Below are 25,726 nucleotides of genomic sequence, written 5' to 3' on the forward strand. Positions count from 1 at the left end.
GTGTCGGCTGGTTATAGTTGAATAGTTTATATCAACTTGATAAATATGGCTCTTATAAATCACATGGGTGTTATATATTGCTGCTCTGTTTCTCCCCTTTTTCATACTTGGCTCCTGCTACGGATGTCTGGAGAGAATCAGGAAGTAGAATGTTTTAGCAGCAGTCCAGACAATGGCAACTCCCATGTAGTATGTTGTCATGTTGTCAGCCATTTTGTTTATCAATGTCACATAAATAATCTGACTAAACTACATAAAAATGTGAAACATTCTGGAATAAAACGGCATGATAAACAGTAGCCTGCTGGAACTACTTGTCAACTACTTGATTATAATTTAGGAAATCTGTTCAAGTATTCCCACGCATAAAAAGAGAGGCATAGGCCTATCTGGCCCTATTCCAATGTAATCACGGTTTGAAATTAGTCAGTTTTTGTCAAATACTATCTGTTCAGGATTCTTGCGGTCAAAATGCAGTGTTCCGGCCCCCGACCATTTGCTCAAAGAAAAATCGGGCCACGGCTGAATGTAATTGGGGACCCCTGATATAAAGGATCTGGATCTCATATCAACTTGGCAGTAGAAGGGAAGGAATGTGGATTGATGCTATGCTCCAGTCCTATCTAGATGACATCATGGAAGCAAGGCCCAATGACACGTCCTTGGTGCTCATTCATAGAGAAGAACTAAGAAAAAAAGACACCAATTATGTGGTGGACTGAAACCTCAACCCGTCAAAATGGGAGGGGTGAAAAGATGGTTTGTTCTCAAATGAACTGGGATAGTGTTCTCTTTGATAGTACAGTGGGTGACTATGCACCAGGACATATGCAGTGGTTCTGCCTATTATCATATTCACACAGCTTCAAACAATTAGAGTAACCTTGTGATCGTGTGTTGGAATGCCCTCAAGATACTGAGACATTGATTATGTCAAATTAAGGCAATGAGCCCTTTGAAGCTCCTACTCTGACATTTTCTCAGCTATTTACATTCATCAATGACAGAAAACAACCTCATCAGTGCAAAACTCAACTCCACCATGGCCCATTATGGATCCGGGAAGATGGGTGCATTTCCATAAAATATTCTTTATCAGACACAGGGAAATGGGCAAATGATCGGTCAAGTGAAAAAGCTACATAGCGACTATAGCGCAGATCCCAAAGCAGATGTGAATATTCTCAATTAGGATTTCTTAAGCAGGAGAAGGTGTCTCGTCGAGTGAGTTGGGAGTTTCTAGTGGCGTAAATGGTCAGTTAAGAGCCAGTAACTGAAAGGTCGCTAGTTCGGATCCCCGAACCAACTAGGTGAAACATCTGTGGATGTGCCCTTGAGCAAGGTAATTAACTCTAATTGCTCCTGTAAGTTGCTCTGGATAAGAGTGTCTGCTTAAATGTAAAAATGTAAATGCCATCCCACTTTTCACATGTCACCTGGATGAGAGAGCACTTTACATTTGTAAATCAATAAGGAGAGAAAAGGAGGAGTGATTCACGCATGGATCCTCGGCTCAGTCAGGAACCATATAAGGAGAAGTGAGGGTTTCGAAATGTGCCATTCAGGAATTTGTTTGTGTTATCGGATGTTAGTCATGGTTTGCAGAGATGACAGTAAGGAATTTCAGTTATGCAAAAAAAAAAAAAGTATATTATGTATGTAACGTTACCTACCAGTACCCAAGTATGTGATGTTACCTACCAGTACCCATGTATGTGATGTTACCTACCAGTACCCATGTATATAATGTTACCTACCAGTACCCATGTATATAATGTTACCTACCAGTACCCATGTATATAATGTTACCTACCAGTACCCATGTATATAACGTTACCTACCAGTACCCAAGTATGTAATGTTACCTACCAGTACCCATGTATGTGATGTTACCTACCAGTACCCATGTATATAATGTTACCTACCAGTACCCATGTATATAATGTTACCTACCAGTACCCATGTATGTGATGTTACGTTTTCATAAATGTAAATGCTAGCTTACGTTAGCTACCATAACTTTACAATGTATTATTTATTATTGAATATTGGAAATAGTAATAATAATTTAAATATCAAGTCATGGCGGTTCTAGTAGTTATGGAATTCCAGTGCTGCTAGTGTTAAAAGACTCCTTTTGAAATCCCCACTTCTCCTTATATGGTTCCTTTCAAAACCCCCACTTTTCCTGAGAGACACACTGCACTGAGAGATAACATTTCAGTAGGTGGCAGCATAGAGACCCTGAGGGATGACTGCTCTGAGAGATGACGTCACAGCTGGGCCATATTGGTTTTGAGGGTGAAATGGTTTCCATTATGGTTCTCAGTTGGGAGATCTGCCTTCAAGGATCAGCCTGTCAGAATGGCATGCTTTAGCACTGATGGATATGACGTGTGACCGTTGACGATGTTAATTGATGTTAGATTTAGTATCCGCTTGGTGATAATGTCATTTACTTGATGCAGTGGATGTGTTTACGAGCTGATTAAAGCGCCCTCCTGAGCCCTGCTTTGTTTCATGCTGTTCCTTTTATGGCTTTATTACTACAATCACAAAAGTTGTGGATATCTATCGCAATGGCCCACCATCATAAATCACTGTCAGTAGCTAGGTGTCCATCCAACTGACAACAGGTTTTTATGCAAATATTCAAAAATCCACCTTAAGAAAATATGCACATTTTCCCACCAGTGGTGTGTTTCCACCAAGCAGATTAAAATCAGTGTGTGATGACATGGTGTACACAGAATTTTTCATGTAGCCTACCGAATAATAATCTATTTTTAACCCTACTTATAGTTTTGTCACAAACCTTTGCATTAAATAGCAAATGTGCCTACTCTGGTCTTGGTAAGTGAGCTCTAGCCAACAGCTCACAGATGTAGTGCAAGTAGGCTCTGTGGGTAGGTTAGTCTACATGCTGAGATTATTTTGGATAAAAACCAGAATAAGACCCTCAACATTTATTGGAAAGAAGCATCAAGCTCATATCGTGCACGTTCAGCACCCTGTGTAATTCATCATAATTGATTTAATCTGTAGCCTAATTAACTGCATGGTTTCCAGAGTCAAATAAGCAACAGATCTGTATCGTCCACTAATATAGGACTATTAAAGGCCCAGTTTTTGTGAAAAAATATATTTTTTATATTTTCTTCAATTTTTATTATTTTTCAAGTGGTGCTGCAGCACCCTTATCACCCCAACTTCCTATGGCTATGGTTTCCATCACAGCTGTAATTATTTTTTTTGTATGAGGTATGACTTTACTTGCAGAAAAGCTGTGGGTGGAAATGTGGTTTGTGAGACGATGGTTGGTTTTAGCGCTACACCTTATAGTACAGGGAGGGGGCCTTATGGTGTATTTAGATGGTAGGAGGTAGACGCTAGATGGCATACCTAATGTCATTGTTTTCAATTAAGTTAAAGTGCTGACTGTCAGCTTTAATTTGAGGGTATTTTCCTCCACATCAAGTGAACCGTTTAGAAATTCTAGCACTTTTTTTAGCTTAGTCCCCCCATGTTAGGGGACCAAAAGTATTGGGACAAATTCACTTATGTGTATTAAAGTAGTCAAAAGCTAAGCATTTGGTCCCATATTCCTAGCACACAATGATGACATCAAGCTTGTGACTCTACAAACTTGTTGCATGCATTTGTTGTTTGTTTTGGTTGGGTTTCAGATTATTTTGTGCCCAATAGAAATTAATGGTAAATAATGTAGTGTCATTTTGGAGTCACTTTTATTGTAAATAAGAATGAAACTTGTTTCTAAACCCTTCTACATTCATGTGGATGCTACCATGATTATGGATAGTCCTGAATGAATCGTGAATAATGATGAGTGAGAAAGTTAGAGGCATAAATATCATACCCCCCCAGAAATGCTAACCTCCCCTGTTATTGCAATGGTGAGAGGTTAGCATGTCTTGCGGGTATGATATATATGCGTCTCTAACTCTCTTATTCACGATTCATTTGGGACTATCTGTAATCATGGTAGCATGCACATTCATGTAGAAGTGTTTAGGAAACATATATGACTTATGTCTAGAAAGGGGATAGAACATTATAGCTGCTTCTCCAGTATGGACACAGCTGTTACCCAAACTATAGGCTGGCATTGGCAGACGACAGCGTGTCTTTAGATTGTGCCTTACACCCACTAATGACAGCTTTAGCAGTGAAGGGTAATTTAGGAGGGAGGGTTGACTACAGGGTGAGGTGTGTTACTCACGTTCAGGGTTCCCCAAGGCCTTGCTCTGCCTGCCAGGTTTCCTGCACTGTTACATTGTGGGCGGGTCAAAGATGGTATGGTATCACTGCTGTCCGAACACTAAAATGGCTCCTCTTTTTTTAAGACCACGGATCTGAGAAGTCATAAGAGTAGGCGATGCAGATGTTGTTCGCTGAACTGTGCTTGTGGGATGAGGATCAGTGTCTGGCCCGAGACCTGATGACTTGTTTTAACTCTTAGAGGCTTTAGCTTGGTGGGTTAATAGTATCTGTTGTGGTGTATCATTAAACCACCCAGGTTTAATACTTGGTATGTTACATAAACTAGGGGAAGAATGGAACCCACAGCTATAATCGAGCCATTCAACACATACCTCACGTAATTGTTGTCATGACATACTATCAAAGCTATTTACTCATATGACCTCCACCACATACCTCTGCTCTGAAACATTACTCAGTGTTGAAGAAGCATGGCCAAACACTATCAATAGGACCCCAATAAGCCAGTTTATGTTTATAACCTGCCAGTTAAGATAGTGTTTTTGGTACGGTGATAGATATGCAGACTTCAAAGATCAACAACAAAGGCTCTCCCACTCCCCTTCTCACCATCCTGTGCTACCAGATGTAGATGGGAACAGTGGTCCTGCTTCGTTAAGGCTGTAAACCCTTGTAAAAGCCTTGTCCTTGACCCCAACCTGTTAATGTTTACTGGGCCTGATTAGGGAATGAACCTCACTTAACCTCTACCTCTGTGACTTGTGTGTTTTTTTGCTGTGTCTGTCACCAACAACCTCCCACTCACTTACAATAATCACTTCACATTGTTCTGTCTCAAAACTGTAATGCAAATTTAAATAATGGTGTAAGTGATTTTGTCAGCACAGAATCATGGATTATTAGAAACTATATTTCCCTTTGTCATGTTTTTTTAAGTTAAAAGAAAAGAATACAGTACAATAATATTCCTCCTCACTGTGCTATAAACTGACTGTTCTCTCCTCCCTATAATCTCATAGTCCTTTCAGACAATTTTGAGCCTTAGTACAATGCTAAGTGAATGTACTACTGGTATGAAGCACTAATGCTGTAGCAAAGTCATTTTTCTCCTCTGCTTGTTGGCTTTACACACTGTGAGCCAGCGGAAGGGGGTAGTGGTGGTAATTCATGCACACATGTGCCTGCCTGTTCACCCAGTGACAGGCCAGGGGAGGGGGACATGATAAATTGCCTTCCACCGGGGACCTCCATACACAGTCACCATGATGTGGGTAAAAATGGAAATCGCTCCCTTTCACCATCATTACATCAGTTTAGGCCGTTGTGTGTGGGCCTCCACACACACACACACACACACGCATATTCATGCATGCATGTACACAAACACACACGTACTCATGCACAAACAAACTCACACATGTACACAAACACACACACACACAGAAAAAGAAGTTGAGTTTGACAATAGCTGTTGGTGAAACAAGAGTAAAGATCTCTGTAATATGGTATTCAGCTAAATAACCAACGACAGGGTGGATGTGTGTAGCTATCATTCAGAGGCCAAAATCATTTAGAAATACTTCATTCATTCATATTCAAGAACATTTCTAGAGTATAGCTATGTATTTGCATGAGTTATAGATACAAAGTGGAAACACAAGCGTTTGATGGACAGATGAGCCAATAGGTATAGATGTGTGGCAGTGATCAATGCTCTAGGGCTGTTGTTCTCTGTTGTAGCCTGTCACTTCAGACACGCCCACTGTGTGTGACTTCTCGCCTTTCACACAGAATTAAGGAAATGGTACATTGCGCCTCACACCAGTTTGTGCCGGTAGAGGAGAATATCTTGGCTTTAGCTTGAAGCTATTCTCAGCTAGCTACACCGACAGCTAAGAACAGAAATAAAGGATTTATAGGCCTAGCCTGTCAACTATATATTCAGACACAATATATGTGTTTGATAAGGGTGGCACAAGACCTTAACATATTTTTTTTTTAATGAAAACAATTAAACTTCTGCTTTAATTCCACCATTTCCAAGTTTCCCAATTATGCAATTTAAAACATGAATGAATCATGTGGATTTGTAGTGTTAACCCATTAGCTATTGGTATTTGAGTAATATAACCTATATCTTGAGTGCAACATGTTATTCCTATCTCGGGCATAGGCCCATTTCGTAGGCCCGGTGTGAAAATATTCACTGAAAAGCAATACCTATATGCCGACTTGTGTCTTTAAAAATGTGGTTGCTTTTTCTCTGATAAATGCAATAATCAAGGCATGATTAATTACTGTACTAATAGACTGTCTATAACCATGTAATTTAATATTGTGTGACGTTAAACTTAGCCAGGCTACACTTTAATAACATTTCCCATACAGAGCAAAGAAGCAGTAATGCCTATAAGCCAGCTGTTGATTAATTTCAATATAAAAAAATACCACGGAAGTGCAAACCTGTTTAAATTCAAGATATGAATCGCCTACAATGCATGTTTTATATTTATGAATTAGTTCGCTTTTTAATTATATTATAGCCCTGAGTACAGTCGGGTGGATATTTAGAAGTTTGTGTGATAACATTCGGTAGTTTAAACTATTGATCATGGCATTTTGAAATGGTCCTGAACTTTTTGAACACAATCATCTGACACTAGACAAGACAAATACTCCTTTAAATCTTTGAGAATCACTCAATGTTATGTCTCTAAAATCAGTCATTTTCCACCAACTATATTCAAGTGGGGCCAACGTGGAAATGGTTAGGTTATAGAAAGAGACATTCTAAAAATCAGTTATGCGCAACGTTCAATAGACAACGTTACTCCCTTAGGCCTATGCATTGAAAAGCATTTTAGAGTTTTGCCCTCTGTTTTTAGTAGGCTACGGTATAGTCATAATGAATGAATCTTAAATGACTAGTGAATATTGAGACATTATATTATAAATTCAATTTAGATAGATAAGCAAATAGCCTAACCGCATTTCTAAAGGAGGCGATATCGGTTTGTTGCTGAGGGAAACATTACGCAGGCAATGTCGAGAGACAATTTGTGCATCATCAAATATTGAAGTTCGGGATAAAACTATATATAGCCAACAAGACTTTTGGGAATCACCTGCTTAAATCACTACAGAAATAAATGTCAAAGCTCATCTGCAATCAACAATTATGTACATGCTTTGATGGATGTATCCCGTTTTGGATCGCGCACACACACAACCATGATGTTCAGCTATAATAATTTATCTAAAATGCATTCGAAGTTGTGTATTTAGTTTTAAAAGCCTGTATTGTTTCAACGCTCAAGCATTTACAATTAGGCCTATATAGTTTAGAAACAATGAATCATGCTAAAAATAGCATTTAGCCTACCCTATAGAAATAAAAGTACTTTAAAAACGTAGTCTACTCGTAAATAACGTTCTAGTTATTCTGTATAGGCAACCAGTTAATAAGATTAACCTCCCAATCAGCACATTTCATGATGTCCATTAAAAATGTTTATGAAACCAGAAAATGTTTAATGAAATAGCATGTTAAAAATGTAGATATTGTTGTTATAATCATAAAAGGAGGCACACGGAAATATGGAACAGAATTGTTTCTTATTTTTCCAGAATACATACAAAAAAAATACCAATTCTCTTTCCATGGTATACACCTGAAAAATAACAACAATTTAAAATGATGTGGACAATTTGGGATTTTAAGAAACAAACATGCATGTAAATAATTATCTTCTCAATGAGACATTAAATAAGAACAATACAATCATAGCAATTTCAAATGAACATCGAAATGAAAACCCTTATTTTAGCCTATTAGTATTCTACCATGTGTGTTTTCACTTTACCTATAGAGTTCAGTTTAAACATAATGCACTTTGAGTCTCTCAAATGTCTTCCATTTGTAGCTATTATCATCCGCCTTCAGCCGACATAAATAAATACCGAGTTCACGGATCCCGCCCTTAGGTTGAGCGTTGATATAAAAGTCTTTATATTTGCATTTTTATAACTATAAACTTTTCAAAAGTCAAGTGTGTTTCACTGGTATCCCAGCGCTGATGCTGTGGTGAGTCTCTGGCCGTACAGGGCATAGGGGGAGTAGTATGGCCCGGTGGCTGCGGGGACAGGGACAGGGGCTCCGGTAGGCAGGGGACTCTTGGAGTACGGATGGTAACGGCTGCTTAGTCCCAACGCGTGATGCGGACTCCTCAGCGTCAGTGTCCCAGGGCTTCCAGGGCCTCCTGACTGTGGCATGTGCATGTGGCATGCCATCGCAGCAGCCGCAGCACTAGCTAACGATGAGGAATTAGGGTAACCCGATATCAACTTCTCCGCCCCGGTGAAGGCTGTGTGCGTCCGCAGGTGGTTCAGCAGCTCCTCGGATGAGGAGAAACGCTTGTCGCAGGGTCCGTTCGCTGACACCCAGTTACAGACGTGAGGAAGGGGATCGTTGGGGAGCATGAAACCATAGGGGTACAAAGGATGTCCACTGAAAGATTGCGGAGAGGAGTGCATGCCGTGCAAAAGGTGTGTCGGGTACATGTGGTGGTACCCGGATTTCATCGCGTTGGCGGCCGCGGCAGCTGCGTTGTCGTGGCACTGCTGAGAGGCACTGGCAGCGCCCGCTAAGTGGCTGGCACAATGGTAACTTAAGCAGTAAGGGTCTCTACACAGGCTGGCTGACATGATGGAGGGTGGAGAGGCCCCGGCCAGGGGGCTGGATCCGGCCTTACTGCAGCCCATGCTGGCCAGCTGTGCGTTAACCAGGCTCCCGCCGTGAGGGAGGAAGTGTTGGGGATAACCAGCATAGGCCCCTAAACTCCCGGGGTAGTGCATGCCAGCAGGCGGCAGGGGAAAAACTGTCTGACCCGGTTTGTAAGGAGAGACTGGGGCTACAAGTCCTGACCCGAGTCCGGAAGCAGATGAAACGGAGGTTAGAGAGGAGGATTCCGAAGACATGGCTTTGGACCCAGGCGTTGTCTCCTGGTGCTGGTTCACCTCCACGTTAATTCCACCGCAACTCACGCTTATCCTGCTGTGGCTGTTAGTGGTTCCAGATCCGTCCGTTGTGCCATTTTTATTACAATCTGAATCTTTCTTGTCCTCCCTGTCTCCACACTTCCCCTCTGACGGCATGGGCGAGGCAGAAGTGCTAGAGTTGGGGCTGCCTGTTCGTGGCGTGAATGGCTGACAGGTGGCGCTCGGCACTCGGAAACCAGTCTTCTCTCCACTCGAGACGCCCGAGGACGAGTCCTTCTTATCTGACGGTTTGGAATAGGGTTTGAAGCTGGATTTGTCATCCACACCGATGTCACTCATTTTTAATGGACCGGATTTGGACTCCTTGTCACTAGATCCATTTGATGTTATAGAGGATAGTTTGGAGGAAGGAGGGGGGTCCGGTTTACCGATTTGAGAGCATGTCTGCGCCAGCAGTGCCAACGGACTCTTCTTAGCATCTAGCTGTAGAGAAAACAAAACCTATAATTTTACAAATCGAGTACTGAAAAAAAATATATACAAACAATCTCAAACAATATAGGACTTTTGGTCGAAATGCAACCAGAAACGGAATGTCCGAGTCCTTATCCAAAATAATTGTGCGCAGTGCGCAGCTTTTACGCGAGAATAGCCGAGCTCTACAAGTAGATTTAAGATTCCCATTTCCTAAATTCATAACAATTTCCCTTACCAATTATCTTTATAATAGAATAGCCCACATTTCCACTTCAATATAATAAATATGAGTTTTCATTTATGCTATGCCATGTCTTACATTCCGGGATAACCGTTTCTATGTGTAATGCTTACAAAACAAACATGACACTTTGAAGCTTTTATTCTACTAGTCTTTTTGAAATCTTACCTCAATAGGGCTAATCGGAGTAGATGGTAACGGTTGAAGATACTCTGGGTGCAAAATGTGTCCTGATCGTGCCGTAAGCATTTTCAAAACCTTGATGGGGACTCGGTTAGCTTGCCGTAGATGGTCCGACGGGGGAACGGAGTGAAGAAAAGGCTTGTTGATGATATTCCGAGAGTCGATGCTCTCCCAGACTAGATGAATACTACTATTTCTCAGAGCAGATACCGAGGGCGATGTGATCATGTCCCAATTCTCACGAAATTAGTCGGTAATTCATTTATCAGATTCATCAAGAAAAGCAAATACAACCTCTTTCGAAAATCAAGAGATTGATATTGCGTGTAATAATCCGTATAATGATAGGAAACGAAGAAGGTGCCAAGCAGGTAGACGAGCGTGAGTGCGAGGTTATCGCGGATCCGTGGCTGTGTCTTTCACCATGGGCATAGCGCGTTCTGTGTCTCCTGACTTGACCGCGCTCTATACTCCCGAAGTACGAACTGGTAGAAATGTTCACTTCAAAAGCATCTGAATTAGTCCGAGATTAAAGCCTTTGCCGCCTTCCAATCAAATGGGACCCCGAGGTGATTGGAGGGTCAAGGGGATGTGACGTTGCCTCTTTGTAAGCGCCTCTATATTGACAGCTCGGGGGAGGAGATAGTGAGGAGAAATAGTTGGGTTGTTGTGTGCGCTCTCACCATCCTTGAGGCAGGGCTTGTTTTGTTTTTTCAATGTCTAAAAAAGTATATAGACCCAAGTCTGGAAATAGTAGTCTTTCTGGCATTTTCAAAACAGTGAACGTATTTGGCTGTAGAGGTAGGCGATGTGGTAATGGTTATTACTGGAAGGCATATAGGCTACATGATATTTAGGAAATGGGAAATGTATTAATGAAACTATAGCCTGAATTAAATAGCTTAATTATTAGTTTGTTCTCTAGACCCTAATGTACTAATAAGCAATGTATTCGGCACCTTTTGAGCTATATTACCAAGATCTTTAATCGATAAATACAACCCTGTATCTTAGTTTACAGACATGTTCCTATATAAATTATATTCCACAACCAGAAGATCAACCACTTCAGCTTGAATTCCCCAATCAGACAAGCGTTGACAGGAACAGACCAATGCAGTGATGGAGGTATGTGAATGTCACATGTTTTCAGTATAATATACACCCCCCTTCTATTTCTATCTTCACGCCTCCGTCAACTGTCAATTCTGCTCCACCGCAATCAATCAGGTATTTGTCAGTGGCTGTCAATCCTGCCTTGATTTATGTCAGCTATTGTAGATGATTACATGCGAGCGTGGCTGCATGGGGAAAAGGACAAATGGAAAGACAGAGAGGCATCTGAGAAAAGAGACACTTCATTTGGACGAAATAAATCATCCTCGTGTTAAATTCAATTTGTATAAGCATCGACAATAGGTAGACAGCGACGCGCTAGACTATGCCACTTCTCCATAGCCTATAGTGTCCATGGGATTTAGGACGGTATTTGCAAATTAATAAGGATTTTGAGCAGAAAATTAAAGGACGAGGCTAACCAGATTTTATAAGGACTTAACGCAGGCAAAGCGACCGGAGAACCCGCTCTGTCGCAGATTCACTGGACTAATTAAGTAAACTTTTCCCCTTCCTGTCCAATACTTCATACAAGGAAAGTGTCCCAAACGGCCTAAAAGATGCCATGAACTTTTAGTGCTCGGATGTTTGATAATTTGTCAGAAATAGTTCAATGTCTACTATTATATTTCAGTAATGTTCATGTTCCTGCCTAAGGACAATAATTGGTTGGCCATAATGGACTTCACTAAGTTTATATAAATGCAACTTTATGGCTAATATTAGCCTACATTTCAATACATTTGAATGTAATTTGCTTCATTGTTAAAATAAAGTAAAAGGCAAATTTGTGCCCCATTCCTTCTGACTAGAAAGTGTTTTTAAATGTCAATCTAGTAGTGTTGCTTAGCAAGCTATATAGAATACTTAGAACAACAATCAAACTTAGAACAACACAGTTAGTGTGGGGCAAAGTTCCCCATAGAAAAGTCACTCTGGACAGGTGCCAATAGTATCCAACACATGTTGTTAACATGTAGCCCAAGTTTCACATTTACTGAGTCAAACATAATGGCCTGGGTTTTCAGCAATACAAACAACCACTTTCCCGCAGATGCAAACGTATCTCTGCACGTATCGTAAAAACCTGCCATTTGCCTCTGGCACATGGTTATATCCCCAATAAAATGACAAAGAAAAGGGAACAAAAAACTGGTCCAGACATTTTATATGTCAACTCGATTTTATTTAGGCCTACATACAATTAAAATTATTTATTTTATTTAAGAGGGAGAAAAGATGGGTGACTGAAAAAGAAAAGGAAAGAGAAATTGTGTGTCAGAGTGCTGAGAAAAGAAGTTTAAAATACCTTGAACTCTTCACCGCTGAGATGGCTAATCAGTATTGAGGCTCGGGGGCAATCGGGTAGCTTTTCAATGCGGGGCCTCCTTTCATCTCAATCGGAATGGAGGCGCTCAATTAAAAGCCTATCAGTTTGTAAGTAAATCAACGCCTATCAAAGTTGTCACTTCAAACAAAACGATTATTATTGCAACCCGCCTCTACCATTAATCTCTCTCTGCGGTAATCCGTTTGACAGGTCATTGGAGAGCAAGAAAACCTGGAGTGGACGGTCACAGGGGGCAGAAAAACAGCTGGAAAAGTAAATACATTTATTTTAGGCCTTCAAAGAATTGAGGGACACTGGTTGACAGGGATAGGAAAACTATAGGATATAATATTTGACGTTATACGATAGCCTAATTGAAGTTTTTTGGGAAGCGAAAATACAAAATAGAACTAGTGTAATATATGTACGCTACATAATTGATAGTTTAACCATATATAGGAATTATAGACAGAATATTACAATAATACATTTTTACTAAAGTGTCACTTTTGACATTGGCCTATAGGCCTATTCACACAAAGCTCAATTTATTGTAGCCTTTTCATATAGGCCTAATGGCTAGCATTATATGATAGCAGTTTTGTTATATAAACCATATCAATATCATATCAATGTTTTATATTTTGAGGCTTAGAATATAAAGGCTATATCTAAAATGAATTTACATTGTATCCCAATGTATTTTACATTTAATATGATGCATAGCCTACAATGGCATTATATTTGATTTGATTTATTCTTAAAATTTTAGACCATTATATTTTACTGAGTGTAATTTGTGAATGCCTTCCTCATTATCCTATGTGCACAAAACTGTCATTAATATTTAACTGTAGCCTGACAAGTTAAACAATAAAAACATAAATCAATTCAATTACATTGTGACATTTATTTTGGTAGTAATAGACCTACAAAGTGGAAACTAACTAAGCAAAAAAGTGTCTGACAAATATTATATTTTTACATGACCCTGAAAGGCTGTAGACTTTAAAGGAAAACAAGAATGAGCAAACGGCCCCTTCTTTCTATTCCTCCAAATGTTGAGTCTGTCAGGTAAAACAGGGTGAGAAAGTTTCACAATATGCAAAGATATGTGATTGATAACAGCAGCCTAGCTGTTTTCTGCAAGGGTTGTCAGCCTGTGACACAATATGTGAGTTATTAGGGCAAAGAAGGGCAACCATAAATTCCCAGCGTCAGGCGAAACCCCTCTATTGTCCGTATGACGAATGAGCTTCTACACCAGACACCAAATACTCAGTATTACCCTTAAATGGGAACACATTTTTCGTGGCCACAATTCATGATATTTAAATAGAACGTTTTAAATGTCCCCATATATTTCATAACGGCGACATTTTTATGAATCACTCCCTGGATGTAAATATAATTATTTACAGCAGAACGGGAGTAGGCTAGCTTGGGCTGTGAGTTGGACTTTCAGCTTTGCACTATAGGAATAAAGCACTTGGGATATATGCCTCTTTAGCAGAGGTGCGACAGCGAGGGCAACATAACAAATATGATATTAAATTGAGTTTAGAAATAGATTCAACATTTTATAGAGGGAGTCTTTGAATTATACAAGCCTCTAGGAATAACATAATTTAATACTTTAAACATGAAAAACGTTAAATACGTTTTCAATTATGCACACGCAGCGAGTGTGTCTCCGACTGTATAGAAGGCTCTTTGCTTTTTTGGTGTGCATAATGTTTTACACACTTTTCTGTAGTAGGCTAGTCAAGCATATCAGCTATCTCACCACCCATTATTTTATTCTTGCATCCAATGATTTTTCGGAATGAGTTGCCTATACCCTACCATGGACACCTCCCAAAGCTATGTGTTTTATCATAGCTTCTTCACAGTCAATGGAAATAGAATAAATAAGGATGATCTTCCAGGAAAAAGCATGCACGGTGAAGAACAGACCTACACATTTTTATCAGAGGGAAAAGGTGAAAAAGAGCGCATAGAACCACGTTACCTGACATAAAAGGCTAACAACAACATGTTCCGAAGTGAAACGACAGATCTGTGAAAACACTGAGCAAACGTAATCCTTTGTTAACTAATGTTGCAATGCACATATCGCTCCATACATTTATCAGTTACATTGTTACAATACGCTATAATGGGACATTCATTGTAGGCTACAAATGTAGCGCGCGTGAGTTTTCCAGCAGTTGAGCCTCAAGAGCTCGAACTGGGGAGAGCAGATAGAGGATTTTCCGCGTCTGGGAGGTTCTAAAATGACGTCACTAACATACCCTCTGAACCACCAACATTGATAGCTCGGGTCCATCGTCCACTCGATGGGTCCACCTGTGTAGGGGTTTTGTTATTACAAAATACTATTACACCTCTTTATGAGTTCAAGTAGGTTAGGCCTATATAGAAGCACTTTTGGCCTGCTTAAGTGACATCCCTTCAAATTAGTGGATTCGGCTATTTCAGCCACACTAGTTGGTGACGGGTATAAAATCGAGTACACAGCCATGCAATCTCCATAGACAAACATTGGCAGTAGAATGGCCTTACGGAAGAGCTCAGTGACTTTCAACGTGGCACTTTCATAGGAGGCCACCTTTCCAAAAAGTCAGTTAATCGAATTTCTGCTAGGGCTGCTCTGGTCAACGGTAAGTGCTGTTATGTCTAGAAGCAACAACAGCTTAGCCGCAAAGTGGTAGGCCACACAAGATCACAGAACAGGACCGCTGAGTGCTGAAGCGCATAGCGCGTAAAAATCATCTGTCCTAGGTTGCAACACTCACTACCGAGTTCCAAACTGCTTCTGGAAGCAATGTCAGCACAATAATTGTTTGTCAGGAGCTTCATGAAATAGGTATCCATGGCCGCACACAAGCCTAAGATCACCATGCGCAATGCCAAGAGTCGGCTGGAGTGGTGTAAAACTCGCCACCATTGCAGTCTGGAGCAGTTGAAACATGTTCTCTGGAGTGATGAATCACACTTCACAACCTGGCTGTCCGAATGACGAGACTGCGTTTGGTGGATGCCAGGAGAATAGACTGCGTTTGGTGGATGCCAGGAGAACGTTACCTGCCCAAATGCATAGCACCAACTGTAAAGTTTGGTGGAGGAGGAATAATGGTCGGGGGCTGTTTTTCATGGTTTGGGCTAGACCCCTTAGTTCCAGTGAAGGGAAATCTTAATGCTACAGCATACAATAGATTATTCTGTGCTTCCGACTTTGTGGCAACAGTTTGTGGAAGGCCTATTTCTGTTACAGCATGACAATTTTTAATACATTTTGTACCTTTATTTAACTAGGCAAGTCAGTTAAGAACAAATTCTTATTTTCAATGACGGCCTAGGAGCAGTGGGTTAACTGCCTTGTTCAGGGGCAGAACGACAGATTTTTACCTTGTCAGCTCGGGGATTCGATCGGGCAACCTTTCGGTTACTGACCCAACGCTCTAACCACTAGGCTACCTACCGCCCACAATGCCCCCGTGCACAAAGCGAGGTCCATACAGAAATGGTTTGGCGAGATCGGTGTGGAAGAACTTGATTGGCCTGCACAGAGCCTTGACCTCAACCCCATCGAATGCCTTTGGGATGAATTGGAACGCCGACTGCGAGCCAGGCCTAATCGCCAAACACTAAGTAATTTGAATCTCTAGTCATTTAGACAGGTTTCTTTTGTGTTATTGGGCACAGGGACTATGAGGGTCTGCTTTAAACATGTAGGTATTACAGACTGGGTCAGGGATAGGTTGAAAATATCAATGAAGACACTTGCCAGCTGGTCAGTGCATGCTCTTTGAGTATGCGTCCTGCACAGGAGGTTGGTGGCACCTCAATTGAGGAGAACGGACTCGGTGCGGAATGAGTGGAATGGTAATCATGGCATTTGATGCCATTCCATTCGCTCCGTTCAAGCCATTATTATGAGCCGTTCTCCCCTCAGCAGCCACCACTGGCATCCTGGTAATCTGTCTGGCCCTGCAGCCTTGTGAATGTTAACCTGTTTAAAGGTCTTACTCACATCGGCTATGGAGAGCATGATCAAAGCAATGACTCACTCCTGCAGGTTCATGCTCTACAACATCCATAGAGTACAACCCTACCTCACATGGGAAGCGTCACAAGTCCTAATCCAGGCACTGTCATCTCCCGTCTGGACTACTGCAACTCGCTGTTGGCCGCAGCTATCGCTCAGCCCAGTCCAAGCTCTTCTCTGTCCTGGCACCCCATTTGTGGAACCAGCTTCCCCCTGAAGCTAGGACAGCTAGTCCATGCATATCTTTCAAAAGCACCTTAAACCCTACCTCTTCAAAGAGTATTTTAAATAATCCCCCTCCTCACCTTGATTTCCTGAAACAAAACTTGCACTTGACCCCCCCCCCCCCCCCCCCCCACAAACATGCTAACTGACAGATACTCCGCACTCTATAAAACACTTAATGAAAGCCCATGAGCTCATGTTGCGCAACATTTCTATAGGCTATGCAATTGCGTGAGAGTGATGGCCTCTATTAAAAAGAGGAGGGTCCTATCAGCTTTCTATAGGCTAGGCCTACTATATTTATTTCTCAACTTTCCTAATATTAAGGACATTGCTTCTCTTTACAACAGGAGTATAGCCTACTTGACTGGAATTAAAATGTACCACCATGAACCACCTCCATTTGCTATTTAAATGCATAGATGACATGTATTTTTTTCCTGTTTCGAGACAGGTGCATGATAATGGTCCATTCTAAATAAAATAAAAATTCACACATATTATTTAGTGTATGTAAAGAAAGGATTAAATCAAGAATAGTATTTTGGGTGACAATATTAGCCTACCACTTGTGAATTATATATTATCACTTGTGAATGATGCCCAGGCAAACAGTGCATGATTTCTTTGAGACCTTTTCAAATCATAGTCGCACACCTCATGTATCCTAGCCCATACGCCTATATGTTTTGCTGTTTTCTATCACAACTAAAATGTCCACATAACTTCTTAAAGTGAAGCACATTAATCCGTTTTACAACGGGTATAGATCCTAAATGGCATACATACAGTGCCTTGCGAAAGTATTCGGCCCCCTTGAACTTTGCGACCTTTTGCCACATTTCAGGCTTCAAACATAAAGATATAAAACTGTATTTTTTTGTGAAGAATCAACAACAAGTGGGACACAATCATGAAGTGGAACGACATTTATTGGATATTTCAAACTTTTTTAACAAATCAAAAACTGAAAAATTGGGCGTGCAAAATTATTCAGCCCCCTTAAATTAATACTTTGTAGCGCCACCTTTTGCTGCGACTACAGCTGTAAGTCGCTTGGGTTATGTCTCTATCAGTTTTGCACATCGAGAGACTGAAATTTTTTCCCATTCCTCCTTGCAAAACAGCTCGAGCTCAGTGAGGTTGGATGGAGAGCATTTGTGAACAGCAGTTTTCAGTTCTTTCCACAGATTCTCGATTGGATTCAGGTCTGGACTTTGACTTGGCCATTCTAACACCTGGATATGTTTATTTTTGAACCATTCCATTGTAGATTTTGCTTTATGTTTTGGATCATTGTCTTGCTGGAAGACAAATCTCCGTCCCAGTCTCAGGTCTTTTGCAGACTACATCAGGTTTTCTTCCAGAATGGTCCTGTATTTGGCTCCATCCATCTTCCCATCAATTTTAACCATCTTCCCTGTCCCTGCTGAAGAAAAGCAGGCCCAAACCATGATGCTGCCACCACTATGTTTGACAGTGGGGATGGTGTGTTCAGCTGTGTTGCTTTTACGCCAAACATAACGTTTTGCATTGTTGCCAAAAAGTTCAATTTTGGTTTCATCTGACCAGAGCACCTTCTTCCACATGTTTGGTGTGTCTCCCAGGTGGCTTGTGGCAAACTTTAAACAACACTTTTTATGGATATCTTTGGCTTTCTTCTTGCCACTCTTCCATAAAGGCCAGATTTGTGCAATATACAACTGATTGTTGTCCTATGGACAGAGTCTCCCACCTCAGCTGTAGATCTCTGCAGTTCATCCAGAGTGATCATGGGCCTCTTGGATCAGTCTTCTCCTTGTATGAGCTGAAAGTTTAGAGGGACGGCCAGGTCTTGGTAGATTTGCAGTGGTCTGATACTCCTTCCATTTCAATATTATCGCTTGCACAGTGCTCCTTGGGATGTTTAAAGCTTGGGAAATCTTTCTGTATCCAAATCCGGCTTTAAACTTCTTCACAACAGTATCTCGGACCTGCCTGGTGTGTTCCTTGTTCTTCATGATGCTCTCTGCGCTTTTAACGGACCTCTGAGACTATCACAGTGCAGGTGCATTTATACGGAGTCTTGATTACACACAGGTGGATTGTATTTATCATCATTAGTCATTTAGGTCAACATTGGATCATTCAGAGATCCTCACTGAACTTCTGGAGAGAATTTGCTGCACTGAAAGTAAAGGGGCTGAATAATTTTGCACGTCCAATTTTTCAGTTTTTGATTTGTTAAAAAAGTTTGAAATATCCAATAAATGTCGTTCCACTTCATGATTGTGTCCCACTTGTTGTTGATTCTTCACAAAAAAATACAGTTTTATATCTTTATGTTTGAAGCCTGAAATGTGGCAAAAGGTCGCAAAGTTCAAGGGGGCCGAATACTTACGCAAGGCACTGTATTCAGCGCAGGAGTTTCAAGATTGAGGAAGATAATGTTCACCATAAAAATGCACCTTTATAATGAAAGCCATACATGCATAATCACATTTGTGGTCACTTTTGAGATTGGTGTTTTCTTGCTAACGGAACCTCGTGCTTATAGTCTACTGCCATGTGCACATTGCTGCGCTTATAATGTGAAGAAAGTTTATCAACATTTTAAGCTAAACGTTATCATCTGTTGCATCAGGCTCGTTGCTTAAAACTGTTTTTTTGATGCTAGTGGTTGTATTAATTTAGGATGTATCGAATCCCACAACTGTCCCAGACTATGTTTGCAGTATTTATTTTTCGCACAGAATAGAGTAAGTCAATGTTTGTACTATGGTGGATAGTAGATTGGCATAGGCTAGTGCTTTTGCTATTCGTTAGGCCTACTCATCTTGTTGGCTGGCGAAAAGTAAATCTGGACAGTTCTTCCAATATCTTCAATATGCGCCTCGGAATTGGATAAGGACGCACGCAGTTGCCTCCCCAATGTGTTTGTCTTCACTTGTAGCCTGTGAGAAAGACCCGATCATGTGACGGCGAGTCATGTGAGTGGTGCTTCTGCACACAGCCGGGAGAAGGGAATTATAATGATTATAGTCAGCCCAAGGGCACAACGGTCACAGGCCGCAAAAGGCATGGCATTTTTAGGGGGCATTACATCCACACAAAGGGGATGCAGCCGGGAAATTCGAGGCATTATCAAGTGCAAATTGTGAGTGAGAGACTGATAAAGTGTGTACAGACATGCGCTAAAAATAAAGCAGAGCTCATGCCTTTCATGAGACTTTTTAAATGTCATCAATAGAGTTGCATCATGCAGCCTTAGAATATATACAAAAATCAAAACATTTAGCCCAACATTTGTATCACAACTGAAGTTGCATAAATGCAAGCATTTCACTAAACCCAAAATAACAGCTGCTAATAAAATGACCAATAAAATTGGATTTGAAATAACTCTCCATTAGGCATATGGGAGGACCTGTTTCTATGTTAACACTCAACACAGAATAGCCATGTGTGCACACCCTCAAATCTCAGAGAAAATACCCTTCTATTTTATTCACCTTTGTTCAATTGTATTCTTCATACTATAAAATAATAAAAAATAATTCCACGGAATTCTAAGCTGATCTTGTCTGCTAAATGAACGAGTGTAGACCACAGCCATATGGCATAGCCAGATCAGGGACTAACATAAGGACAACTCAGAGTATGCTATTCTGTTCTTCTGAAATAGACTACATTTTCTTCATATCATGTTTTTTTTTAGACCTGTTTAAAACAAATAATGGATTTATTGTGATGGTATAGGCTACATTTCATGGATTTATTAGACTTTGTAAAATGTAGATGTTCCAAAGGTCTGCATCAGTGGCTTGTTGCCTATACGTGGAAGCCAGGTGATGCTAAATGTGTTTATGTTATTTAACGGTCAATTACCATGAGACTGGCAGTTATTTGCTTGTAGCTGACACAATTTCATGACCACCACAGCTCTAGTCCCACCTAGCTATCCTAAGAAGAATGCACTAACTGTAAGTCGCTCTGGATAAGAAGGCCTACTAAATTACTAAAATGTCAAATGTAAATGTAATGATCACACAGTCATCCGGGACCAGCTGGTGCTCTCATGCATGGTTTAGTGTTGCTTGCCTCTAAGTGAGCATAGAAGGCATTTACAATTGAAGTCAGAAGTTTACATACACCTTAGCCAAATACATTTAAACTAAGTTTTTCACAATTCCTGACATTTAATCATAGTAAAAATTCCCTGTGTTAGGTCAGTTACGATCACCACTTGTATTTTAAGAACGTGAAATGTCAGAATAATAGTAGAGAGAATCATTTCTTTCATCTTTTATTTCTTTCATCACATTCCCTGTGGGTCATACGTTTACATGCACTCAATTCGTATTTGGTAGCATTGCTTTAAAAATGGCTTAACTTGGGTCAAACGTTTTGGGTAGCCTTCCACAAGCTTCCCACAATAACTTGGGTGAATTTTGGCCCATTCCTCCTGACAGAGCTGGTGTAAGCACGCACAAACTTTTTCAGTACGATCCACACATTTTCTATAGGATTTAGGTCAAGGCTTGTCATGGCCACTCCAATACCTTGACTTTGTTGTCCTTAAGCCATTTTGCCACAACTATGGAAGTATGCTTGTCCATTTGGAAGACCCATTTGCGACCAAGCTTTAGCTTCCTGACTGATGTCTTGAGCTGTTGCTTCAATATATCCACATCATTTTCCTGCCTCATGATGCCATCTATTTTGTGAAGTGCACCAGTCCCTCCTGCAGCAAAGCACCCCCACAACATGATGCTGCCACCCCCGTGCTTCACAGTTGGGATGGTGATCTTCGGCTTGCAAGCCTCCCCCTTTTTCCTCCAAACATAACGATGGTCATTATGGCCAAACAGTTCTATTTTTGTTTCATCAGACCAGAGGACATTTCTCCAAAAAGTACGATCTTTGTCCCCATGTGCAGTTGCAAACCGAAGTCTGGGTTAATTTGTGGAGGTTTTGGAGCAGTGGCTTCTTCCTTGCTGAGCGGCCTTTCAGGTTATGTCGAAATAGGACTTTTTACTGTGGATATAGATACTTTTGTACCGGTTTCCTCCAGCATCTTCACAAGGTCCTTTGCTGTTGTTCTGGGATTGATTTCCACTTTTTCGCACCAAAGTACCTTAATCTCTAGGAGACAGAACGCATCTCCTTCCTTAGCAGTATCGCGGCTGAGTGGTCCCATGGTGTTTATATTTGCATACTATTGTTTGTACAGATGAACATGGTACCTTCAGCTGTTTGGAAATTGCTCCCAAGGATGAACCAGACTTGTGGAGGTCTACATTTTTTTGCTTGAGGTCTTGACTGATAGTTTGTTAACAATAAATTTGTGGAGTGGTTGAAAAATGAGTTTTAATGACTCCAACCTAAGTGTTTGTAAACTTCTGACTTCAACTGTAGCTCTTCTGGTAGGCCCGCATCACTGGGCTGCTCGCGGCTGGGTTTCCCTTTGTAATCCATGTTACTTTGCAAGCCCTGCCACATCCGACGACTGTCAGAGCCGGTGTACTAGGATTCGATCTTAGTTCTGTATTGACGTTTTGCCTGTTTTATGGTTCTTCGAAGGGCATTGAAGGATTTCTTATAAGCTCCTTAAAATTGGCAGCTCTAGCCTTAGGTAAGTGTGGATGGCTTCTGGTTGGGATATGTACGTATGGTCACTGTCAGGATGACATTGTTGACGCACTTAATGAAGCCGGTCACTGATGTGGTAAACTCACATTACATGTTGTATGTTATGCAAATAAAGAAAGTTGATCTATAACAGGGATGGGCAACTGGTGGCCCGCAGGCCCCTCTTTTGTAGGCCCGCTGTAACATGTTCGCTAAGAATTGGGAAGCATGTACAGGGAGTGAATTTAATAAATGACGGAACAAAACAAGAAACACGAGTAGCGTGCAGACATGAAACACAGAAACAGTGCAAGATATAGGGGAGGAAATCAAATAATATGGAGTCCAGGTGAGTCTCATGAAGCGCAGGTGCGCGTAATGATGGTGGCAGGTGTGCGTAATAATGAATAAACTGGTGACGTCGAGCTCCAGAGAGGGGGAGCGGGAGTAGACGTGACAGTACCCACTATCTGATGTGCGGCTCCAGCCGCAGGATGCCGACCAGTAGGACGGTCCGTAGGATCAGGAGCGGGCCGGTCGTTCTGCTGAGGCGTGGGAACCTGTAGAGTTGGCCGAGCCGCGGGAACCTGTAGAGCCGGCCGAGGCATGGGAGCCGTGACGAGCCGGCCGAGGCATGGGAGACTGACGAGCCGGCCGAGGCTTGGGAACCTGTCGAGCCGGCTGAGGCATCCCCGGTTGCGTCGGCAGCAGCACTTGGAACCAACATCAACAGTAAATCCCTGTTGCTTCCCCTTGGGGAGGATTTATTTTGTAACGTGTATGCTAAGAATCGAGAAGTAAGTACAGGGAGTGAATTTAATAAATAACGGAACATGAAACACAAGTAGCGTACAGACATGAAACACAGAAACAGAGTCAATAATGCCTGTGGAAAGAACCGAAAGATGTGAAAGATATAAGGGTGGTAATCAGGAAGGTGATGGAGTCCAGGTGAGTCTCATGAAGTGCAGGTGTGCACAATGCTGGTGGCAGGTGTGCGTAATAAGGAATAAACTGGCGACGTAGAGTGCGGGAGAGGGGGAGCGGTAGACGTGACACCCGCGGATCTTAACTTACTGTTAATTAGAACAGTAGAATACAAAAGGTGCAATTTGGAAATTTGGAAAAACTTCTGTTGATATGTCAGTCACTGACTGCAAATTTTTTTACATAGATAGTTGGCCGCTAGACTAATTTACCAAAGCGGCCAGTTATCTAATGGATTTTGTTAGTCACTCTCACGCAGAAATCATATTAAAACCTCCTAGAGTCTATTGAGCACAGGTGCTAAAAATAACCCATAGAATTGAATGGAAGTATGGAGGCAGTTTTGTGATAACAAAAATAAGGGGTTAAATATGTGTAAAAAACATATAAACTCAGCAAAAAAAGAAACGTCTCCTCAAATGTGTTTTTCTTCGGCAAACTTAACATGTGTAAATATTTGTATGAACTGAAGATTCGTATGAACTGAGACAAAAACTGAACAAGTTCCACAGACATGTGACTAACAGAAATTGAATAATGTGTCCCTTAACAAAGGGGAGGTCAAAATCAAAAGTAACAGTCAGTATCTGGTGTGGCCACCAGCTACATTAAGTACTGCAGTGCATCTCCTCCTCATGGACTGCACCAGATTTGCCAGTTCTTGCTGTGAGATGTTACCCCACTCTTCCACCAAGGCACCTGCAAGGTCCCGGACATTTCTGATGGGAATGGCCCTAGCCCTCACCCTCCAATCCAACAGGTCCCAGACGTGCACAATGGGATTGAGATCCGGGCTCTTTGCTGGCCATGGCAGAACACTGACATTCCTGTCTTGCATGAAACCACGCACAGAACGAGCGGTATGGCTGGTGGCATTATCATCATAGAGGGCCTGCAGGAAGGGTACCACATGAGGGAGGAGGATATCTTCCCTGTAACACACAGCATTGAGATTGCCTGCAATGACAACAAGCTCAATCCGATGATGCTGTGATACACCTCCCCAGACCATGATGGACCCTTCACCTCCAAATCGATCCCGCTCCAGAGTACAGGCCTCTATGTAACACTCATTTCTTCGACGATAAACGTGAATCCAACCCACCCCTGGTGAGACAAAACCACGACTCGTCAGTGAAGAGCACTTTTTGCCAGTCCTGTCTGTTCCAGCGACTGTAGGTTTGTGCCCATAGGCGACATTGTTGCCGGTGATGTCTGGTGATGACCTGCCTTACAACAGGCCTACAAGCCCTCAGTCCAGCCTCTCTCAGCCTATTGCGGACAGTCTGAGCACTGATGGAGGGATTGTGCGTTCCTGGTGTAACTCGGGCAGTTGTTGATGCCATCATGTACCTGTCCCGCAGGTGTGATTTTCAGATGTACCGATCCTATGCAGGTGTTGTTAGACGTGGTCTGCCACTGCGAGGACAACCAGCTGTCCATCCTGTCTCCCTGTAGTGTTGTCTTAGGCGTCTCACAGTACGGACATTGCAATTTATTGCCCTGGCCACATCTGCAGTCCTCATTCCTCCTTGCAGCATGCCCAAGGTACATTCACGCAGATGAGCAGGGACCCTGGGCATCTTTCTTTTAGTGTTTTTCAGAGTCAGTAGAAAGACCTCTTTAGTGTCCTAAGTTTTAGCACCTGTGACCTAAATTGCCTACCGTCTGTAAGCTGTTAGTGTCTTAACCTCTAGCACTTAGCCATCCCGGATCCGGGATCGTGAATACAAGACTCAAGCTCATTACCATAACGCAACGTTAACTATTCATGAAAATCGCAAATGAAATGAAATAAATATGCCATCTCTCAAGCTTAGCCTTTTGTAAACAACACTGTCATCTCAGATTTTCAAAATATGCTTCTCAACCATAGGAAAACAATAATTTGTGTAACAGTAGCTAGCTAGCGTAGCATTTAGCGTTAGCATTAGCGTTAGCATCCAGCAGGCAACATTTCAACAAAAAACAAGAAAAGCCTTCAAATAAAATATTTTACCTTTGAAGAACTTCGGATGTTTTCAATGAGGAGACTCTCAGTTAGATAGCAAATGCTCCGTTTTTCCAAAAATATTCTTTGTGTATTAGAAATAGCTCCGTTTTGTACATCACATTTGGCTACCAAAAAAACCCGAAAATTCAGTTATCAAAACGCGAACTTTTTTCCAAATTAACTCCATAATATCGACTGAAAACATGGCAAACGTTGTTTAGAATCAATCCTCAAGGTGTTTTTCACATATCTCTTCGATGATATATCGTTCGT

The 25,726-nt window shown here is 41.5% G+C and overlaps 1 protein-coding gene across 1 annotated transcript; it reads right to left on the bottom strand.

Moving 5' to 3' along the window:
- Positions 1-7,752: 7,752 nt before the first annotated feature.
- znf503 (zinc finger protein 503) lies at positions 7,753-10,730 on the bottom strand. Its single transcript, XM_021580811.2, has 2 exons — positions 10,127-10,730; positions 7,753-9,723 (listed from the first exon to the last, which is right to left on the bottom strand). Exons 1-2 carry the CDS (start codon positions 10,367-10,369, stop codon positions 8,299-8,301), a joined length of 1,668 nt encoding a protein of 555 aa, XP_021436486.1. The 5' UTR covers positions 10,370-10,730; the 3' UTR covers positions 7,753-8,298.
- Positions 10,731-25,726: the final 14,996 nt, after the last annotated feature.

The sequence above is a fragment of the Oncorhynchus mykiss genome, chromosome 23, assembly GCF_013265735.2.
Source record: "Oncorhynchus mykiss isolate Arlee chromosome 23, USDA_OmykA_1.1, whole genome shotgun sequence".
NCBI lineage: Eukaryota > Metazoa > Chordata > Actinopteri > Salmoniformes > Salmonidae > Oncorhynchus > Oncorhynchus mykiss.